Source organism: Anarrhichthys ocellatus, unplaced genomic scaffold (assembly GCF_004355925.1).
Source record: "Anarrhichthys ocellatus isolate YVR2014 unplaced genomic scaffold, GSC_Weel_1.0 scaffold154, whole genome shotgun sequence".
In the NCBI taxonomy this organism is placed as follows: domain Eukaryota; kingdom Metazoa; phylum Chordata; class Actinopteri; order Perciformes; family Anarhichadidae; genus Anarrhichthys; species Anarrhichthys ocellatus.
This window is the reverse complement of record NW_022280184.1, coordinates 275,872-298,774: the sequence shown is the minus strand read 5'-3', so window position 1 is coordinate 298,774 and position 22,903 is coordinate 275,872. Positions and strand designations below refer to the sequence as shown.

The 22,903-nt window shown below is 40.4% G+C and overlaps 1 protein-coding gene across 4 annotated transcripts in view; it reads left to right on the top strand.

Annotated features, from left to right (window-relative positions):
• The window catches only part of ube2f (ubiquitin-conjugating enzyme E2F (putative)), a 54,021-nt gene that overhangs the window by 21,123 nt on the left and 9,995 nt on the right, over nucleotides 1–22,903 (top strand). Inside the window, exons 6-10 of one of the 4 annotated variants that reach the window (XM_031877903.1) lie at nucleotides 1,673–1,743; nucleotides 2,012–2,069; nucleotides 2,958–3,001; nucleotides 11,631–11,663; nucleotides 12,694–12,782. In XM_031877903.1, coding sequence (XP_031733763.1) covers nucleotides 1,673–1,743; nucleotides 2,012–2,069; nucleotides 2,958–3,001; nucleotides 11,631–11,649 — 192 coding nt within the window. In that variant the 3' untranslated portion in view covers nucleotides 11,650–11,663; nucleotides 12,694–12,782. Of the gene's footprint in view, nucleotides 1–1,672; nucleotides 1,744–2,011; nucleotides 2,070–2,957; nucleotides 3,414–11,630; nucleotides 11,664–12,693; nucleotides 13,091–22,903 lie in introns of those variants that run through there. The other 3 variants (XM_031877901.1, XM_031877900.1, XM_031877902.1) reach the window with 3 other exon arrangements.

Sequence of the window (22,903 nt, the reverse complement as noted above, 5' to 3'; positions counted from 1 at the left end):
TTTATAGCCTAACGTTAGCTTTTTACTTCTACTGATTGCGTTCACCTTTCAAAAATCATTAAAGTTGTGTTTATTTGTGGAGATTATCTCGCTGAACAAGACGTGAACGTGTGTTTGCCAGAGATAATTTTCTGCAATGATCCAAAATCCAATGGAAATTGGCTTTTGGAATCTTTTACAAATGTGGAGTAATTAGGTTTCTATGCATCAAGTTAACCAAAACAATGTTTGAGTTCGTTTTGGGATGACGATCTTGAGGATCGTGTGAAAACACATGAAGAGCAGCGTATTACTGCAGCAGGGTCTCGTACAAGTTGAGTTGAAGGTTGAGTATTGAGTGTGAACAATAGGAAAATACTACATTGCAGTAAAGAGGTGTTGGTGAGTATGGAGGCAATCGATACGACCTGTTCTTCACAGCTTTTCGTGAGCGCTCTCGGTATTATTATTTGCATCCTCCTTTCTCCATCACTGCCACAGCTTCAGTGTGACCAAGACAATGAAAAACCATTACATGATTGTAGTTGTTGGGATCTGGCAGGTGTGGTTATTAGCAAGTATGAAAACTAAATCATTGATATCAATACAAGTATTAATATCAATAGGATTGTTAACATATATGAACAATAACAGGCCTCTTCCTTTGTTTCAGCCACATGGTGAAGTTCCAACATAGTCATTTTACAACAGCTTGTGTTGCTTATACAAATCAGGAAAAATGACTTTTGTGTTTCTGCTATTGCAGTATGCAACGCTAATATTCAAAGATGTTATTGTTTAACCTTATGAGAGCAGTCATACTGGATGTCTTAGATTTGTAAAAAGTCAAAAAGTACATTTTATTCTAAATGTGTAGATATTTTGAAACATGCAGGTCTGCCTTCCCCTATCTGAAAATTGTCTAACAAAAAGTTTAAAGCCCAAAAGCACAGTGGGACATGGAGCGTATGCAGACTCAGAAGGCACAGAAGCGTCCATGTTGACCAACAACAGTGAATACACCATGTGTGGACACTGGCCTGAGTTTTGAAGGCTGCTTTATTTGACTGCTCACGACTTAAGAATCTCTCAAAAATGGGAAAATACACATTTTACAGGAAATATTTAAACCAGAGAGGCAAATACTGTAGTTTCTTTAATTTATTTATTTTATGGCCTTGTTGCCTCTTCTTGGCCAAATGTCTATTTGTGTGTCTACATGGTTGACAATACCAATGAATTGGTTTGGCGAGCATTTTGCACATTATCTACCTAGAAAAGAAAAGAGTCATTGAGGATCTTACCTCGGTTTAATATCAAAATAGCTCACAAAACCCAAAATCATTGAAGTGGTAATTATATAACTGTGTTATAGTAGAAGAAAAATGTCTTTATACATCACTACATCATACTTACATAATGATGAAAACGTGTACTTGACGTTATGCTCTGATTTAATTCTGAGGCCAAACGCTCTGCTAGTAAAGCACGTCCATTCACCAATGCCTCTTTACTGCAATGTAGTATTTTCCTGTTCACACTCAACCCTCAGCCTTCAATTCGACTTGTTTTCTCTATTATACCTTCAGCAAAGACTTGTATGACATACATATTCTCAGACTAGTGTATATTAAAAGTTTGTTTAAAATCAAATGAAATCATTCAGTGAATAAAAATGTCGCTCGTGTTTCAGCCTCCTAAAGTGAGATGTCTGACCAGAATATGGCATCCTAACATCACAGAGACTGGAGAGATCTGCTTGAGGTAATGCTTCCTACACATGTTTTATTTTATGTTACATTATTGTTCTTCCTGCTAAGAAGTGGATGGAAACCGTAAATATACAGTATTCCCTAAACTAGACATCCCTTCTCACCCAGATACAGCTGTGTCACAGCTTTTATATACAGTGGTCTTTGAGTTTGTAACCTTTGGCGTTGCATGAGGGCAACAATGTACAACGACAAGCTGCCACAAAGTGACTTTGATAACATACAAGTATTGACACTGTTTCTTTTTTATTTTATTTCAGCTTATTGCGGGAACACTCTATTGATGGCACAGGCTGGGCCCCCACTAGAACTTTACAGGTAAATGAATTGTATTTATTCAAGAGACTGTGTCTTTGTTAAAGAAAAAGCAATAGGAACTCTTCGGCTATGTTTCGAGGGTTCTTCGGTGTATCCAGCGTATATCCGGGCCAAGACTTCCTCTTCCGTGTGCCGCTCATTGTAAACATTCCAATTAGCAACCTGAGATGCTAATTCATTGTTCGGATTGTTTCAAAAGCAAAAGTAGCCAGTTTACAAGTTCATTTTAAACCAATAATAGGCAAAATCATCATCAGGCGATAGCCGATGGGTTCCCAGATTTCATTTCGGCCAATGCGTTCTGCTTTTTTTGCTCTCAGCACGAACTGTTTACCTGTACTCAACCAAAGCAGGCTTCACCTTGATTGGTCAATACTACTCGGACTACAAACGGTAACCAGAATGCTTCCGATGCCCAAATCTTGTCCTGTTGCCTACCGATTCTGCAGAATGCATATGAATACAGAATCTAAAGATGAAACAACACGTTACTCTCTTGAAGAACTTTTTTTTTACTGTGGGCATTTTTTTTCTGGAATGTTAAATGTTGAAATGTCATCATTTTGTGTATTTCACTTGATACAGTCAGAAAGTGATAAACATCTGATGAAAATGAAACACCGTTAAAAAGTTATTGTAAGAACTGTATTCTAGTATTATTAAGTACTCATATCGGTACTCTGTCTCGGCAAGTGCCCAAATGTAAGTACTTGTACTTGAAAAAAAGTGATAGTGGGGCACGTCTGCTATCACGATTCAAGATTTGGCTAAAATTACCTTTGATGGCGACTACCTTGTGGAACTGAATGTAGTTATACGGTGAAGCTCTACCTTCCATGAATAATAAGCATTCTGATCCAATCTACGCCTGACTGTGCTTCTCTGCAGGGAGGCAGAGCCAGATCAACATTCCTCTCAGTCACTGCACTGGGGTGCGATTGTAATTATGAAATATGTAAACATATGCATGCTGGATGCAGTTGCCTTCAGAAGTGGAAGTAATGCGTTACCTGTCTTCATTGAAAGAGGAGCAAAGAATGGCACTGAAGGCTTTTCTCAATAGTAAAGATGTTCTCGCTCTTCTCCCGACTGGCTTCAGCAAGAGTTTGATTGGCCAATGGTCCATCCAATCGCCTGCCAAGTATTTTTTTGAAAATGTTGCCAATGACGGCTTTTCTGATCGTTCTGTGTAACAAATCATCTAGCGGGTTAGATTAGGCCCTCCTACCTTCAGTTCCAGATTCTCTTGAGGTCTAGAGGATCATCCATTCCCTTTGGACCCGAGAGCCCCCCACGGGGGTCTGTTTTAGAGTGTGTAGCATTCAGTGTGTCGTAGAAAGCATTTTTCATAAAGAAATATGATTATTGCTCCAGACATTAAATATCGAATTAACGGGAAAAGTCCAAGCAACATCATCATACCAGCCATTGTAAACACTGCAAACACAATTATACATGAACTAATATCATATCTAGAAGATTTGCCACAATTTTGGCCAAAAATCTACGACCTATGCTCTCTCTATGGCTCTCTCATCACGAAGCAGGGACCGCACATGGCGGATGAGCACATTTAGCAGGCTCGTGATTCGACCCGGAAACGAGCAGCGGCGTCGAAATTACTCTCTTTCAAACCATTCAAAAGTTATGGGTATACATGCCAACATCAGCCACAGGTCACGAGAAAAAAAATTGGGTAAAAAAACTTACGTTTTGACGGTTTTGGCGATGTAAAACGGATTTATTCCAGCGGATTTCAGCGCAGCTCTTTCCTCCATGTTGTGCTGCATGCCTGTGAGTGAGATCAATGCGCTGGCGGAATGAATCACAAAATGGCAGACGATTCTGTGAGGTGGAGCAATCCATGTAGAGAGGGGGGTTCGCCCAGCATTTTGCGATTTCTAGTCAGTAAACAGACACGGAGATTCTCAAACACCCCCGCATGGCTCCCATTGGACTATCCCGCATCTAAAAAGGTCTCACACGAGTAAATCAGCCAAGCACAGGCCTTACCAGGGTCACATAGACACACATGAGCCATTTATTGTTATGAATGACAGATATGACACATCATAACTGCTCAAAATTATTCAAAATGGTGTCAAACTGCTTTATTAGGATTATTGAACACTCTTAGTGATAAGAAAAGTGAATATATAGTTAATATTTAGTTATATAGTAAATAAAATTAGTATACAGCAATGCAACAGTTGGTTCTGAAAATCAAAATTTTGATTTTTATGACCATTTATGCTGGCCTGCTTCACTCAATCGAAGTAAAATATGTTGTGGGGACATGTAAAACGTGTTGTTCTATGTCTGTGGCGTATTTTTAGGCTTGCAGCTGCATTATTAAAAAAAAATATGTTCAATACAAGTGCTTTTTTTCCAGGCGAACCTGGAAATTTTTCAATTTGAGCTGTGCCATAAGTGTATCAGTTATTAACCAGTAACATATACACAATATTTACACAATTCAACACATCTCACAAGTGTTACCAGTATTCTAGCATCAAAATTATTAAAATAGACCTTGTAGTTAAAGCTGGGGACTCTCTTGAGTATGGGTATGCAATTTTCGAGCAGAGGGCTAAAAATAGGGCTAGGGTCCAACAGGATATTATGAAATGCTCTTAAACCTCTTGAGTTTCCTGCCAAGACTTCTAGTTATTGTCAGGATCTGTCTTATCCTTCAGGGTTCTCTCCCTATTTATTTTTTTTAGTTTTAAGGGTTTGTTTCAATCCAGGTTACCCCTCTCCTTTTTCCTTGTTTCTGGTGTTGTCTGCAAACATTAGCACACTTGGGGGGGGTCTTCTTTCTCTGCTTTCAGAAGAAGCCGTAGCCTTCCTGTACAGAATGAAGAACACATTCCATGTAATTAAGAACCGTCAAGCTAAAGTTTAAGCTATGGTAATGTCATCATGATCGGTTCAGTGTCCCCATACCCCTGAACACATTATGTTGCACTCTGCATGATGTCCATCACATGATACAGCAAGGAAAACAGGCAATACAAGTTTAGCTCAAAATCAAATTGCTTTGTCATAAACAGTTATTTTTATATTAAGTAAAATCAGGCTCCAATGTGATAGCAGTCTGTGGTCAGATCCAATGTTCAGCTGGAGTGGACACTTTAATGGTGATACTGGAACCTTTATGTCATGTCTTCAATTTTCTTATGTTAACATCACACAAAAAAAGGGACGGCAATAGATGCATATCTAAAACGTGAAATGGTTTCTGTGCGTAAACAAAATTGCCTGGTCGCTTATTACATTATTACTATCCCAAAAACATTCTTCACCACATCATTGGTATCTACAAGGTTTGGATTAACAGGTTGAAAGGTAACATTAAAGTAAACACATTTTATCCTCCCGTAACAAATTATTTTAATGCAAGTGTTGATGGTTTGATTTAACGCAACATTTACGTTGTTGTCCCGATGTTGTGTTACTGGATTTAGGTCTGAGAACAGCAGGTTTATAACACCAACTCTTTCGTAGGAAAATCAATTAACTCCAGTGCAATCGCTTCACTGAAATGAATCTGTGCTTATGTTCCGCGTAGAGTTCAACTCTGATGAACTTTAACATACAAGCTTCCGCCGTTTACCAAAAGTTTTGACAGTGGTGACCTCTGAGAGTATGCTATCGTAGCTTAGTAGCTGTGCTGCGCAAATTCACTTTGGAGTAAAAACTGTTCCACTAAAAAGCAACAGTTAGCAGACGGTTACAAGACTGAAGTTGATGGAACAATCATGTCTCTTATAATGTCCCGTTGGCGACCAAGCTATGCTAACGAACTAATGGGGTTGCTAACTGACCATTCGACCATTTCCGTTATTTTCGTTCTTCAATATCTTTTCATGAAGTGAAATGGTGTGCAATTTGATGTGCAGCTCAATTATGCTATGATGTGCTGGTTTCTAAATTCTATCTAAGCCTTGATTAAGTTATATCCTGGTCAGCGTTGTCTATCGACAGCAGAAACTCAAGCAATCAGTGAAAGCACTTGATCAAAAAAACATGCTCTAATCCACGTCCACACTTTCATTATGAGAGCTGTTGAGATTGCCTGATGCCCTGCTGCAGATCAACTTTCACACCAGGCATTCAGACACAAACAAGATGCTAATGACAGCTAAGTGTATTAGGGTATGAGTTCAAGAAATAACCAAATGAGCAATGTAAAAAAGAAAATGTTACGTGGTGTGAATGTTTATGTGGTTGGCTCTTTTCCTGGGAAAATGATTTGCTTGTGCCAACAACCACTTGTTTTGTGTCACAGCCAAAGAACACTTGTGTGGTTTACTGTGAAAGGTAGGATGGTGACAAAATTTGGTGATTTTGCTCTGAAAAACACACAGATGGCTTGTCATCTATGAAATATTCAAGTCTCAGTTGTGTATTGTTTTGAATACTTCTCTTCCTCGCCATTGATTGGAAGAAGTCGCTGTGAGGAAAGCAGTTTTGCATACATAATATGTGCTCATTTTCCAGTGTGTTTGTGTTCATTATAGCAACACTATTCAGTGAGCACACAGTCAGGCTCATTATACACACTCTTTGGCATTGTAGCGTTCATGTAATAGGCACAAAATGCATTTGTGCAACGTTTCACCTTTCAAATAGATGAATTAAAGCTGCCGTATCTGCTCACTGTAAAAGTGGAGAGCAGAAAAATGGGACAATTTAACCTCCTGTGTTGCTGATTTTCTGGTGCAACAAAACAGTTCTGCACCTTGCACACAGCCCGGTTAAGGCGGGACTATTAAGGCATGGTGTTCTGTATAAAAGGCACAGAGACGGAACGGCGGGACAGAGTTGTTTACCCGGCAGAGAAGATGGTAACAGAGCAGAATCGATGTCTGTGTAAAGACAGCGTACGCTGTTTCGTTACGCGTCGCGCCTCTTAAGCTCAGGTAGCTTATAGTTGTGCAGCGGTTAAACAAGACTACGGTTCTGTTTGTATTGCGGTTTTTGGGTCACGGTTGTTTTGGTTCCGGTTGTTTTTGCGCATTAGGGAGAAGAAAGACAAACATTTCCACTGGGTTTTATCTCCAACATATAGTAATATGGTCATGACTATATAAAAATAGTAATGGCAGATATTTCTATATTATATGAAGCTATAACACTGATTTTAAACATGAAATAAGGCAGGCTGCTTAATGGTTGAGTAGGCCTACGTTCACGTAATTGCCTCTTCTATGTCTCCTCATCAAATATTTAGCATGTCTATTTTTAATAACGGTGGTTCAACAAGACCACTGTTTGGTTTGTACGGCTATTTTACATTTCTTTTGCTTGTATCACACTTAGCAAACAGACATTTTGCTACCTCAAAGATTAATTTCACTATGTAAATTGAATAAATACTTGTGTGTGGAATGAGCGAAACATAACTGAATAGAATCCCTGAAATCATTATCTTGAAATCCTCCATCGGCGCACCCGCTGACTGTTGTTTACAGCTGCTCCCAGTGAAATACATCGGCCCTTATTAGCTGGTCTCTGTTACATTCCGCCACCATGTCACTGCTGTTCTTAGCTGGGATTTCACTTGTTCCTCTAAGTAGAAAGCAGGGGGATAATAAAAGTCGCAAGCTACAGTAAAAAAAAAAAAAAAGAAGAAAAAAGGCTATTATGTTGCCGTGTTTGTTTTTCCTTACACAGAACCCTTCAGCCTATAGCTGCTGTCTGAGCTCCTGTAGAATCACAGCCTGCATGTTACGGCGGTATATTAAAGAGTCTCATGGCTCCTGCAGACAGGATTCAGGGATTTGATGATTTTTAACTTCGGTGATTCTGTGCCTCTGCTTTGAACAGATCTTTCTTTTAACCATACGACTAAAAGGAATTTATAATAATATTAGATATTAAATTGCCCTCCCACGAAATTATGAGGGATTATTCGCTTCCTTCATACTTTATATATTCCAAGTTTATTCACAAGATTGGTGATATACTATATCCATACTATATTCAATTCAATTCAATTCAATTTATTTTTGTATAGCCCAAAATCACAAATTACAAATTTGCCTCTGAGGGCTTTACAATATGTACACATTTGACATCCTCTTGTCCCAGGACCCTCACATCGGAACAGGAAAAACTCCCCCAAAAAACCCCTTTAACGGGGAGAAAAGAGGAAGAAACCTGTGGGAGAGCAATAGAGGAGGGATCCCTCTCCCAGAATGGACAGAAGTGCAATAGATGTCATGTGTAGAACAGGATAGTGAATTACAACACATTCAATGTAATTACAGCACATTCAATGTATGACAGAACCACGGCAGGAGGCAAGACCTGTTCCAGGTATAACCCGGATACACAAGAACCTGTGAGGCGAGAAAGCACAGAGACTCTGGTGAAGAAGCAGGTCAATAATGTGCATTAATGGTATCGGTAATATGAAATAGTAATGCGAGTAATAATAAAAGTGATATTAGCAGTTGGAGTCAGCAGGGCCATGGTAGGAGGAAGGACCAGGGTCCAGATGAAACCATGCTCCATGGAAACCTGTGAGGAGAGAAAGCACAAGGACTCCGGGGAAGAGACAAAATCAGTACTGTGCATTCATGGTATCGGTAATAGGGTTAATAATGAAGATCGTAGTAGGTGTCAGCAGGGCCATGGATGGTTGAAGGACCAGTGTCCAGATAAAACTGCGGTCATGGTAACCTGTGAGGCGAGAAAGCACAAATACTCCGGGGAAGAAGTAAAGTTAGTAATGAGCATTAATGGGACATCAATGCTCATCAAAGACAGAGGTGAAGAAGAGGAGGAGAGAGGTGCTCAGTGTATCCTAAGGAAGTCCCCCTGTAGTTTTTGCCTATACCAGTTTGTCTAAGGGCCGGTCCAAGGCAAGCCAGAGCCAGCCCTAACTATAAGCACTATCAAAGAGGAAAGTCTTAAGCCTACTCTTAAATGTGGTGAGTGTGTCTGCCCCCCGGACTGAAACGGGAAGCTGGTTCCACAAAAGAGGAGCTTGATAACTGAAGGCTCTGGCTCCCATCCTACTTTTTAAGACTCTAGGAACCACAAGTAACCCTGAATTAATGGAGCGCAGCTCTCTAGTAGGGCAGTATGGTACTATAAGCTCTTTAAGATATGATGGTGCCTGACCAATTCGGGCTTTGTAGGTAAGTAAAAGGATTTTAAATTCTATTCTAGATTTTACAGGGAGCCAGTGCAGAGAAGCTAATACAGGAGTAATATGATCTCTTTTCTTAGTTCTTGTTAGTACACGAGCTGCAGCATTCTGGATCAACTGGAGAGATTTAAGAGACTTATTAGAGCAGCCTGAAAATAAGGAATTGCAGTAATCTAGTCTAGAGGTAACAAATGCATGAACTAATTTCTCTGCATCGCTTTGAGACAGGATGTGCCTGATTTTTGAAATATTACGTAGGTGAAAAAAGGCAGTCCTAGAAATTAGTTTTATCTGAGAGTTAAAAGACAAATCCTGATCAAAGGTAACTCCAAGATTCTTTACGGTGCTGCTGGATGCCAGCGCAATGCCATCTAGAGAAACTATATCATTAGATAACTGATTTCGGAGGTGTTCTGGGCCTATTAGAATAACTTCAGTTTTGTCTGAGTTTAACATCAGGAAGTTGCAGGTCATCCATGACATGCTTGCAGTTTAGCAAGCTGATTGGTTTCATCTGGTTTATCGATATATATAATTGAGTATCATCTGCATAACAGTGAAAGTTTATAGAGTGTTTTCTGATAATATTGCCTAGAGGAAGCATATATAAGGTGAACAAGATTGGTCCAAGCACAGAACCTTGTGGAACTCCATAATTGACGTCGGTCTTCATCTTCATCGTTTACATAAACAAACTGAGATCGATCCGATAAATAGGATCCAAACCAGTTCAGTGCGGTTCCTTTGATGCCAATATAATGTTCAAGTCTCTGCAACAGGATGTAGTGGTCTATCGTGTCGAACGCAGCACCAAGGTCTAACAGGACAAGAACAGAGACTAGTCCTTTGTCTGATGCGATTAGAAGGTCGTTAGTTAGTTTTACCAGAGCTGTCTCTGTGCTATGATGTTTTCTAAATCCTGACTGAAAATCCTCAAATAAACTATTGTTACGTAGAAAGTCGCACAACTGATTCGCAACTGCTTTCTCAAGGATCTTAGAGAGAAAGGGAAGGTTAGAGATCGGTCTATAGTTGGCCAACACCTCTGGATCGAGAGTGGGTTTCTTAAGAAGAGGTTTAATTACAGCTACTTTGAAGGACTGTGGTACATGGCCTGTTAGTAAAGACAGGTTGATCATATCTAATAAAGTCGTGCTAATTAGTGGTAGCACTTCTTTAAACAGCCTAGTCGGTATAGGGTCTAAGAGACAGGTAGAAGGTTTAGACATAGAAATTGTTGAAGTCAATTTGTCAAGGTCGATGGGAGTAAAGCCATCTAAACATATATCAGGGTTTACAGCTGTTTCTAAGGTTACTCTATTTGTGGAAAGATCGGTACTAGTCGAGGGCAGTACATTGTTTATATTCTCTCTAATCATTATAATCTTATCATTAAAGAAGTTCATGAAGTCATTGCTACTGAGGTCTATAGGGATACTCGGCACAACAAAGCTGTGACTCTCTGTCAGCCTGGCTACAGTGCTGAAGAGAAACCTGGGGTTGTTCTTATTTTTCTCTATTAACGATGAGTAGTAAGCTGCTCTGGCATTACGGAGGGCCTTCTTATACGTTTTAAGACTGTCTCGCCAGACTAACCGAGATTCTTCCAAGTTAGTGGAACGCCATGTTCTTTCAAGTTTTCGCGATGTTTGCTTTAATTTGCGGGTTTCAGGGTTATACCAAGGAGCGAACCTCCTTTGTTTTACTAACTTCTTTTTTTAAGGAGCAATAGAGTCTAGTGTCCTTCTCAGTGACCTTGTAGCACTATCGACAAGATGATCAATCTGGGTAGGACTAAAGTTAGCACAGGAGTCCTCTGTTATATTGAAGCACGGTATTGAGTTAAATACAGACGGAATCACTTCTTTAAATTGAGCTACGGCACCATCAGATAGACATCTAGTGTAGTAACTCTTGCTTACCGGTGTACACTCCGTTAGTAGGAATTCAAAGGTTATTAGATAATGGTCCGATAAAAGAGGGTTCTGTGGATAGACTATAAAATCTTCTATGTTAATGCGATAAATCAGAACCAGGTCGAGAGTGTGGTTAAAACAGTGAGTGGGTTTCTGTACATTCTGACAGAAACCAATCAAATCTAATACTAAGATAAATGCAGTACTGAGGCTATTGTTCTTGACATCCACATGAATATTAAAATCACCTACAATAATTACTTTATCTGTTTTAAGGACTAGACTTGATAAAAACTGAGAAAATTCTGATTAAAAATTCAGAATACGGATATATTCAGAATATATAATAAAGTGAGAATTAAGACTTTTTTATTTTTGGTCTAATTGTACTGGGCTCCTCTGTGAAGTGTGTATGTTTTCATGAATATATTGAAACTGTGATACTATTTGATCATTCATATTTTTCCATTTGTTTTTTTCCAGGACATTGTCTGGGGATTGAACTCCTTGTTTACTGTAAGTTGTGCTTGTTTTTTTATTAACATTGCTTTGTTGTTAGAAACTGAACTTCCTACATCACACTGACCGGGCAAACAGCCAGCGCATGAACAGTCTGTGCAGGTTTTAGGAAAAAAACAATGGTTGTGTATGCGCACACAGATTCCTGTTGTTAAATGAGGAAATAATGAAAAGACCAGGGAGCTCTCTTTTAACAGACACTGATGCTGACTCTATGTAAGGCTGTTGTTCATCTCTCTTTACAGCTGTAATAAGTTAAATTATCTTTCTCAGTATGAAGAGCAATTTGAGGTGATAAGGGAAAATAAAAACCAAATTGATTGCACATCATGCTTGTGGAAATTCACCCCCAGCTGGTTCTGGGTTTTTTGATTAAATGGAATGGAGGATATGCTAAATTAGACAATAATATACGTTTTAGTTTCAATAGTTTAACTAAACATTTTGGATGCAGCTGAGTAAGCAGCTGAAAGTAAACACATTATTTAGTTTACTCCAAAATACTCTGCTAATTGCAAGCTTGCATAAGTCTATCATCGAACGCATTTCGAAAGCATCCACCCTTCCCCTGAGGTCCTCAGTGTGTCTGTGGTGATAATGGGGACGGTAATCCGCATTGATGTGCGGTCGTGCCCTAAATCTTACCTCATAATCAGGAAACAGCCTCTCAGGCCATCCATCTTTTAAAAAATATATATTTTATCTCTCTAACAGCGCTCTGCATCTTGCCGCGATTAGTTGTGCGTGGCATCACTTCAGCATAATTATACTCTTTTGTTGCAGCAGTTGCAGAATCCGGGGTGACATTGCAGACAGCAAATAGTGCTGCGGCAGGCAATATCTCCTTTAGCAGCTTTTTTTCTTTTTCTTTTGTGAAAAAATGTGACCCACACATGGAAGTATTGAACTTTGCAAAGATCTTCTATTCATGATTGTTCACTTGTGGGTTCACACTCTGTACCTTTTCTCTCTCCTCTCCTCTCCTCTCCTCCTCTCTCCTCCCCTCCTCTCTCCTCCTCTCCTCCAGGACCTGTTGAACTTCGATGACCCTTTGAACATCGATGCGGCGGAACATCATCTGAAAGACAAGGTGAGGCTTCACTGGCACAATCGGGGTGATCGTATCTATAATTCTGTTTCATTGCCGGACACAAATTCGGTGCCAAACGGTGACTGCACTCATTGACAGGCAGACGGTTCACTTGCGAAGCCTCCCCATCGCGTCTCAGATATGGTTATAGCCTCCATAATCATATTCATACTAGGGTTGTCACGATACCAAAATTATGACTTCGATACGATACCTGCCATAAATATCACGATACCCGATACTTACGATACGATACCAGAATTCGATACAATACCACAAATACGATACTGATATATTTATCTATAATACTAATAAATAAAACATCTGTACGGTTCCCTTTTTTACCAGCTTGTTCCTGCCCAGCTTTTTGAACACTTAACAAATGGCATTAATATTAATGTTTAACCTCTTCGCATCTTTTGAGCCTCTCTCATATTTCCGCTGGCTTTCAAACACAGCTGGAAGGTACGTAACTCTGTCTCTGTGTTGCTGCTGACTCTGCTGGCATCTGTCTGACTGTCTGTGGGAGTGGGTGGATAAACAATGCTTCATTTACTTGCATAGTGAGTTTGGTATTTTCACTTCATATTTTATCTTAATTCATGGAATAATTATTTTTCCTGAACTAAAAATAAAAATAATTGGCTCAAGATCCACCCTCAGGCTCCACCAGCATGTAGCCATTTTGCATCAGTTGTGTTTCATTTAGTACACTTTTGTGTGCATTGTGACCTCATGATCTTGTCTTCAAACTAGGCTAAGGCTACTCGTGTTAGCTGTCTATGGGTGAGTTTGGGGGTGTTCATGTTTATAATCACATTTGCTTACCTGTCGTTCTTTGAACTCTTTGAAAAGTTCGGGGTGTCTGTCTGAAAGGTGCTTTGCCATGTTAGACGTGTTGCCTCCCTTGGTCTGTGTGGCTTTGAAACAAGTTTTGCAGACGGGTCTCTGTATGTCAGTGGGGACCATACACGGACCTCCATTTCCGTTTTTGGTTTCGTTTTTCCGTTTTTGGTTTGAAACGAAAAACGAGAATACAATGGTATTTCCGTATTGCCGTTTTTTCGACTGAACGGTAAAACAGACTATCAAAACGTACACGGACCTTAATGCATGTCTCCCCTGCAGCACTTGCTGTGTGTGAGCGCTGCCTGTTGCTGTGAGTGCTGGGCAGCCCCGCCCCCTTGCAGTCAATGCCTGCAGGCAGCATGACAGGGAGCAGAACAGTGAGTGCGCTCTGATCGAGCTATTTTAATGAAGTATCGATACTAAAAATATGCAAAATCGTATCGTTTTTAACGTACGGGTACCGCGGTACCTTTTTAGTATCGATACACCGTGCAACATTAATCCATACCTTCAGCCCGCATAGAAAATATATCGGGACAGGACGCACAGCTGCTGCTGAAGCTACACTACTTTCTTTTTTAGGTGGGATTATGTGATATTCACTTGAGAGTGCTTTAATCCGGTATAGTGGGCTGAAGAGCACACAGCAGCCTCTCAGCAGAGGATGGCTGTGACTGTGGTAGATATATATTTTTTAACATAAGTACTTTAATTCTGGTCCTCGACAGTAGACGGCAGACTCTGCAATCTGTGAGTCGAATCAGCACCCTCAAGCTGTTAGTTTGTGTGTGTGGTTTTTATGAACTGTAACTTTAGTTATACTTTCTCTTGCACTTATATAGCGCCTTTCTAGTCTTCCGACCACTCGAAGTGCTGTACACTACATGCAGGGCTGTTTCAATATTATATTGATATTATGATATGAGGCTATACTGTATATGCGGTTCGATTTTGGATATGGTAATATATGGCATAACTGTTGTCTTTTCCTGCTTTTAAAGGCTGCATTACAGTAAAAAGATGTGATCATCTGTTCTATTATTTGCCTTTACCCACTTAGTCATTGTATCCACATGTCATTGTGTAAATATTGTGTAACAGCACCGATGGTCAACCCTATAAGATAGTAGCAATATTGACATCGAGGTATTTGATCTCCCCCCCCCCCCAAGCAAAGCAAACACAAGATGTTTCAAAAAGATAGGCACCCCGGCTAATTGATACTGAACCTATTCCCTCTATGTCTCCCCATTTGCACTTCTCCGCTCAGCTCTTCATCGGTGTCAGAAAGTGGGGAAACCGATGTTTTCAGTCTTTCTCTCAGTAATTGCTTTCCTGGATTGCCGACCGAACTAACGCGACTCTGCAGGGAGCCTGCTGACCGGAGTAATAGTTGTTAGTTGAGCCTGAGTTGAGACGAGCTGAAAGCCTTTTTTAAAATGTACAGCATTTGACCTTTGGCACTTTGCGCGTACCCTTTCCCGTGATGCATTGGGATGCACCCAGCAGTGCGTGATAATGGTCGCCATGTGACCCCCATTAGATGTGAAAGAGTTTTTGTGTTGTGAGAGGGAGCTGCACAAGAAATCATTTCTGGTTTGAGGCCATGATTGTTTAGATGAGTCAATGGACCCAGATGAAGGAGGAGATTGTCAACTGGGAGCCTTTCATGGCGATTTTAGAAACCGATATTCATTTGTTAGTGAGCCAAAGCTTTTTACAAATTTCTCTGCGCTACAATAGTTTCTCTTTTTTTTTCAATGCCTACAGAACTTTGCACCTACTTAGGATGCATCCATTCTTTCCTTTTCTCAGTTTGCCACCATCCCGATGAAAAGTGTGAGTTCCAGTTACCAAGAGCTACCGCCTTCTTTAAGCGTGCCTTAAGCTGTTCTGACCACGGCCGTGTGCAAAATCAGTCCTCATTTACTACACAGTGTACTATGTTCACAGCCCGCCGTTTTATTTGAGTGTGAAATGCATCCGCTGTGCAGTTTTTGTGAGTCTTTCAGCACGATGTCGTCACCGAAGTGAAGTAGCATTTTTCCTGAAAGTTAAAGTACCCATTTAATTCCTTACAGCATTCAAAAGCAACAGGGCAGGTATCTAGCAGCTAATTTAAACAATGCAACACACTCACAAAACTGGAAAATGAATACTGAACCGTGATTTCATAGAAGATCTAATTGATATATGTTTTCATAATATGATCATTTTGCAAAATTAAAGGAAGACAACTTGTAAAAAGACAATTCAAATATTTTCTTTTTCTAACGCTGAGTTAAAGCGCTGCCTCGGTGTGCTGTTGTGGTTCTCCAGAGTCACAACAACTGAAAACACAAAGTCGGCTATCCGTGACCCACTCCCACTGAGTCGCCGCCTACCGTAATCAACTTCAGCAGCGAGTGGGTGAAGCCATGGGAGTGTGTGCGTGTCAGTGCGCACGAACTAATGCGGATGCTGGCGCTCGTGTGTTGAAGCTTTTGAAGTGGAACTCCTCCTGTGGCTCCTCTCTGAATTAAAGTGGCTGAAAGGAAGCATCTTCATGGGCAATTTAGTGCATGCGAGCGTGCGTGCGTGCGAGCGAGCGTGTGCGCAGACAGCTGTATTACAAACACAGTTGGTACAGCTGGCACTAGAATGGAACAGGACAGTCGGCTTGAAAGAGTCTGCAGCTCCGGCATTAGCTGTGTTTACGTGTTTCATAGAGAATCCTGAAATATCAATTGACATTGCAGACTGTCAGTTTGAGGTGAGAGCATGTCCTCTGTGTGGTGTCGAGGGATTCTTCTTTGTCTGCTGACGAGTACTGAACTGTGAAACGTGCACACCCTGTGCCACTTTGAAATCCTTTAAAAAAATATATATATCTATAAATGCTAATTAAGCTTCTCCGTAGCATAAGAAGAATGTGTGGAAGATATTGTTTGAAATTGACATGTTTTAACAAAATGAGCAGACCAGGAGGGATAAGTCTTTTTCATGTCTGTACATTCCATGCTACACATGCTCATTCTAAGCAGATTTTGAGTGTGTGGTATGTTTCACAATAAACCTTGTACAAATAGCTGCAAAACATTAAAAAATGAATAGCGAATGGTGTTAATACAACTTTGGAAAACAAAAAAAGTAAATATTAAACCGGCATTTTGCTTTCAAACAGCAGCAGTATGTATTAAGAAATACATATGTGAAGGGAGCAGGGTATTAGAAACACCACTCAATGGCAACAATGGCCCCAAAAAATACCATAGTATTGAATCATCGCACACCAACAGAAGTGTAAACGTTCACCAAGACAGGATAGGATATAGGACTTTATATTGGATTGCATGAGATCCTACAGGTGTACCAAATAAACTGTAACATATTGCATCAGTCATCTAGAGTGCATCACAATACCACATGTGTTACGTGGAAGAAAATGGTCAAAATATCCGAAAAATATTTAATATAAGATAAGACGATCCTGTATTGGTCCCACAGTTGGGAAATTTTGCACATACAGTATCGTAACCCTTGTGTTGTCTTAACTTTCTGTAAACACCACTTGTCCTAAGGGTCAAAAATCACCCGCCTTCACTAAACCCCTAAAATAAAACAGCTTGATTGCATTTTAAACCCCAAATCTATGGGGTCATTCATCACAAACTTTGTGAATATCTAAGTTTTTCCTCTTCACAGTGCAGAAAGACTGTTTAATCTGGAATCCACTTCTCCCAGACCTCTCTTATGGCCGCAAGTTTGTCTGTTACACGCCTTGCAGGTCTTTACTCATGATTATCAAATCGTATCGTTTTTGAGAAAATATGAAAGACTTTCAGTGACATCATTGCACGGAAAATCGCCCTTCCACTCTATCCATCCCAAAGACTAGATGCAGCCTCGCCTTGGGACCTATACATGCCTGCTAAGATTAGCAGTCCGATGTAGGCACGCAAGTCAATCTCATCCATCCATTTCCAGTTGTCTGGAGGTGCTGTCATCTGCAGCACCCTTATAGCCTCTGACTGCATTTGCTGCATATTTGCGAGAAAGTTTTCGTTTTCCCTGAGTTCAATCAGTAGCACATGTAATCTCAATTTATTGTGTGTGTGTTGTTGTGGTGTGTTTTTTATGGTTTCTGTAGTATGAAAATGATTTTATAACTGCCGGGTCAAAAATGACCCCAAAGACAAGATTTGTACCCTGTTGGTGTACAGCTTTTATGGAAATATGAACAAAGGCAATGTTTAACTTTTTCTCATGTTGGGGTCATTTTAGGAAAAGTCATTGAATTTAAAGTTGAAAAAAGAGGGGGGTTTCCTATGCTGCTAAACATAATTGCGGGTCATTTTTGACCCCTAAGACAACACCAGGGTTAAATACATCCTGTGCACTGCAGAGACGGATACAGTGTGAAGTGCACTGAGCTCTTACCCTTCAATACAGCCACCCAGCGGCAAGAACACGCATCATTATTTAAATGTCGAAAGTCTATAAAATGGCACCAGGCTCATCTGCCAGAAAGCAGAAGAGTTCGGAAGTCGGCAGTATAGCGACATCATTTTGTTGGCAATGTATCCAAGATATATTGCATGAGATTTTTATCCTAATGTGATATTATACCTCCGTGATAACGGAGCACGGAGGCTGGGACTCCGAAGTTCAAACGATCCTCATCGCCGTCCTCCGCATGCTAAATTCTCTACATCTACATTGATTGTTGCTCATCAGTGTGAGTCTATCTTACATGCTCACGCTCTGGCTTCCTCGGGTACCTCCAGTGGCTTAGCCTCTTCGGTCAATAATCCATCATGTCAAGCTCAAGCACGCACAAATACAAAAACACGCACGCCATTTACTGGATCCCGATCTGGTTTCTATCCCCGTTATTAGCTTTTCTGCTCTAAGCAATGATCCCTGTGGTGCTGTGGGGTCTCATTAGAGTACCAAAGGAGGAAGAGACATCAGGGCGGTTCCTCAGTCACATGAAAACAGGAACAACATTGTTCACTGATTATCAATATTGTTTTTCTTCTTGTTTTTTATTTTTATTTTACAGTTTGTAGCCTGATACCTGGGGCTAGCTGTTTTCGTCCTTGTTCAGTTTGAGTGTTTTTGTAAGAGGTGATGAAACATGTCTTCAAATGTATCTGCGTGTCTACCTTTTACATCCAGCTCTGTATCTAGTTGGTTATAAGCAGCAAAACTATGATAAAGTACGTGCTGAGGCAGCAGTTTGCAACGACCGCCAACTAGTTCGGTTACTGCCAAACGACTCGATAGATTAAATCAAAACATTTTTGGGGGGGAAATTTACAAAGCTATTTATTGATGATATAAATATGGCCAAGAATTCTCATAAATACAAAAAAAAAAGGTCATCTTTAAATGCATAAATTCAACGACCAGTTGCGTTTGAATATCACCACGTCAATCACGACGTGTTTTCACCGTTAACGTTCCCTCGGATGTCAGTTTTACATACCTCATCTCAATAATGTAACAAAACAAAGACAAACTACTTCATCATTATTTGTCTTATATGACGAAGTCAACATACAAGTATCAAGAAAAATGACGGGAAACCACTTTAAAGCATTTTTTTTTTTTTTAGGGCACAACTTTTATTATTTGTCAACATACAAGGCGTTATGGAGCGTACCTGTTCTGTCAGTTCAGTGTCGAAGTGGCAGCGAAGCAGTGAAAGACGGTGGTCTTCAGAGGACACGCTGACAGCTCTGATCTCTGCTGCTGTCTCAGTTCCGTGTGTGTGCGATAGCAGCTGCACTAACTTTCGGTTTGCAAATGGAGTTGCAGACTTACCGCGAGGGTGGAAGTTAAGAAAGAGGAATATTCTTTTCTTTATTGATTAATTTAAAGTTATTCAGTCAATCAAATATGGGCATTCTGACTGAGTGAGATGCACCATGACACAGGAGACTGAGACGAGGAAAGACATTGCAGAGCAGTACGTTCAAGTTGTGAAAGTAAAATCCTATGATAATCTCTTTGGGTCGCGGCTTGTCATTAAGGAATGATGGTGGATCCCACAGCCAGACCAGCTGAGAACATTATATTTTCCTGAATTTAGGTTTTGCATTTTCTAAATGCTCTAGCATTATTCAAACGACTCGTACCAAACGGTTTAATACGAAGATGTACATAGTTACAGCCTTAAAAATGAATAATAGCTGTGGCGCCACAATGTGGTTATAAGGTGGTATTTCAGCTGCAGGACAGCAGTGAAGGCCTAGGTATAAAATGCACGACCCGCCACTGCATGGTTGTACAGTACATCGGTGCGGTTCAGTTCCAGTAAGAGGTCCTTCTCGATTCATGGACGCCAGTGAAGACAGTATTGTATTTCCTAAATACGTTTTAATGCGTTTGAGGGCTGCAAATGTTTTGTTGACAATCAACAATATCGTCCCCATTTACTTAAACTGCAAAGGGATTCACTTGTAAGTCTGAGGGCATCGGGCCTCTCTTCTTACCTAGAGACACAGAGGTGAAATCTGATTGGATAAAAGCTCTACTTAAAACAAGCTGCGCTGGAAACAGCGCTGCAGGCTGGAAGCAGAACAACTGAGGAAGACGGTAGCTTTACAATGAGATAATAAGCTAATGGGAAAAATATTTAGAATACATGTAGTGTATGAAAAATTATAAAATAGCTATAATTTTGTGATTGTCTAGGCCAGCTGAGAAGGCTTTGCTGGCCCTGACGGCCCACCACTGGAGTTTACAGAAGAAGAAAAAAAAACAGGAAGCTGGCATAAATATCAATTTACGGTGAGGAAACATTAGAGGTAGGATTTTAAATAAATGAAGCTCAGAAATACAGACTAAAGAGGTGTAATACAATAATTAAAAAGATTTAAAAATGAAAACTCAATTCAAAAGCCAAACTAATAAGTTAAAACAAAATAAATAGCAAGAAATATACAGAAATAACACCCAATTCAAACCCAGACTGAAATGGTAAAAAACAATAAATAATTAAAAATATACATAAACAAAGCCCAATTAAAAGCCAGACTACAAAGATAACATACAATAAATAATAAGAATGATACATATTTAAAGCTCAATTAAAAACCAGACTAAAGAGGTAGGTCTTGAGTTTGCTTTTTAAAAATACCAACAACTTTAAAGAACCCACTCATTGCCAAAACGTACTTCCAACGAGTCATGTGGATTCATTCTTCAGAATAACTTCAAACTCACTTTTCATAAACGATAAGTTTTATGTACACTTACACCTGCAAACCATATCCCTTTCCCAGCTCTCTCTCTCTTCAGTTTAGTTTATAAATACGTTGAATAAACCAAACTTCCTACTACTTGTTATATACGTATACAGGCAATTTAAAAAGAAATACTGAAAGCTTCACAGGGATAATTCACCCACAATGGTTCATTTGTGAATCAATTACTCAACCTGTGTCGCCTTAATTCTGAAGGAAAACATTTCTCCACAGTGAACCAAGAGTAGAAAAATAACGGCGAAAAGTCTCGATGAACTGAAACGAATAGGGGCCGAGTTCAACAACAGCAAAACTATATCAAAACATTTGTTTACAAACTCTGCAGTATAATCCAAGTCATATTTATCCAGTCCTATGCTGTCTACTTCCCAAACACATGCATCTTTGCAAAAAAACGTACTATTAAAAACCCTTCAGACTCAAATTTGTACGAAAAGTGTGTTAAATAGTAAGGTTTTAGCGATGATGCGTGCATTTAGGAAGTAGTGTGCATAGGGCCGGATAAATGAGACAAAAGCACTTTTTATCCGCTTACTCGCAACAAGGTTTCTCTTCAAGAATTCAAGGTAACACGGGCGAGCGATTTATATACACATGGTCATTTTGTGGCTGAAGTATTCCTTTTAAAGAACACGTGGTGGGTCATTAAAGAAATGTTACTTGAGGAATTGTTAAGTATTAAACTGTGCCAGAGAGCTGATAACATTAGAGCTAAGGTTAGCACCACCAACTGATTCTTGTCCTCTTGATGAAGGCTTGCAAAGCAGCAAATACATGAAAACAATTTAAATACTTTCAATAAAAGAGGTCAACAGTCAAGACACCATCTAGCCTTTTTTTCCCCTCTATGCCATCTGTGTTTTCATGAAATCTTAGTCCGTCATCAAACACAAGTATTCGGTGTGGATAATCTCAACACTTACACCTCTCTTTATACTTCATCCTCAGTGCCTCATAAAATTAAAAGAAAGTCGTGATGTGACACGCTCAGTCGACGCCATCATTCAACATTTGAGTGTGGAGCGCAAGGCTTTGACATCCCAGTAGACCACACTGGGAGTTCACTTACATGAAACCCACACCAGATGTGACGAGGGGGCTTTGACATTTTGACTAAAATCCTCAGCCAGCCGAAGTGTAAAAACACCCAGGACTGTTGAGTGTTCTCACACACCTCTGCGTCCCTGGTCATCTCTCTCGATTCTCTATTCCCCGTTCACACCTCACCTTCATCTTTCCTCTTTTGCAGTCTGCTTACCTGATCCATGCGGGGGCTTTCCGTTGCTTATTTACCCACTTTTAGCAGATTTTAAAGTAACTGTTTGCACCCGCAGGGTTTAATTTGCATCCCCTCCCTTCAGATGACGGTACATATTTTGAGTACCTGCACAGATCGCTGGAGAGGAGAATTAATTGCCTTCTGCAGTGTGAAATAGAGCCAAGAAAAAAAAAAAGTAAGCTGTGCAAAGTTTGTAATCGACTGCAGGGTGTGCTTGGAGTCTTCAAACTAATGAACGCCAGAGTCATTTGCAGTCTCAGCCAGATTTCTGTTGTAAGATAGAAGGATGGGTGAGTAAGAAAGTAGTACAATCTCTGTAAATTTATCTTGGAAATTTGTGTGCGATGGCATTAATAGGGTTGTGCACCCTCCAAACCTTCTACTCCCTCATTTTATGTTTAAGTCTTCATTTATCGTGGAATCGCCACTTTAACGTGGTGGAGGAGTTTGAGTGGCTCAGTGATCCTGGGAGCTATGTTGTCCGGGGCATTAGCCCCTGGTAGGGTCTCCCAAGGCAAACAGGTCTCAGGGGAGAGCCCAGACTAAGAGCGGTTCAAAACGACCCCAATGAAAAGCAGCCCACGGACTTTAGTCACCTCGCCCGGACCAGGGAAACCGGGGCACCCTCCCGGAGCCAGACCCAGGAGGGAAGCTCGTCGGCGAGCGTCTGGTGGCCGGACCTTCACCCATGGGGCCCGGTCGGGCTCAGCCCGAATAAACAGCATGGAGCAGCCACCCTGTGGACCCACCACCCGCAGGGATAAGC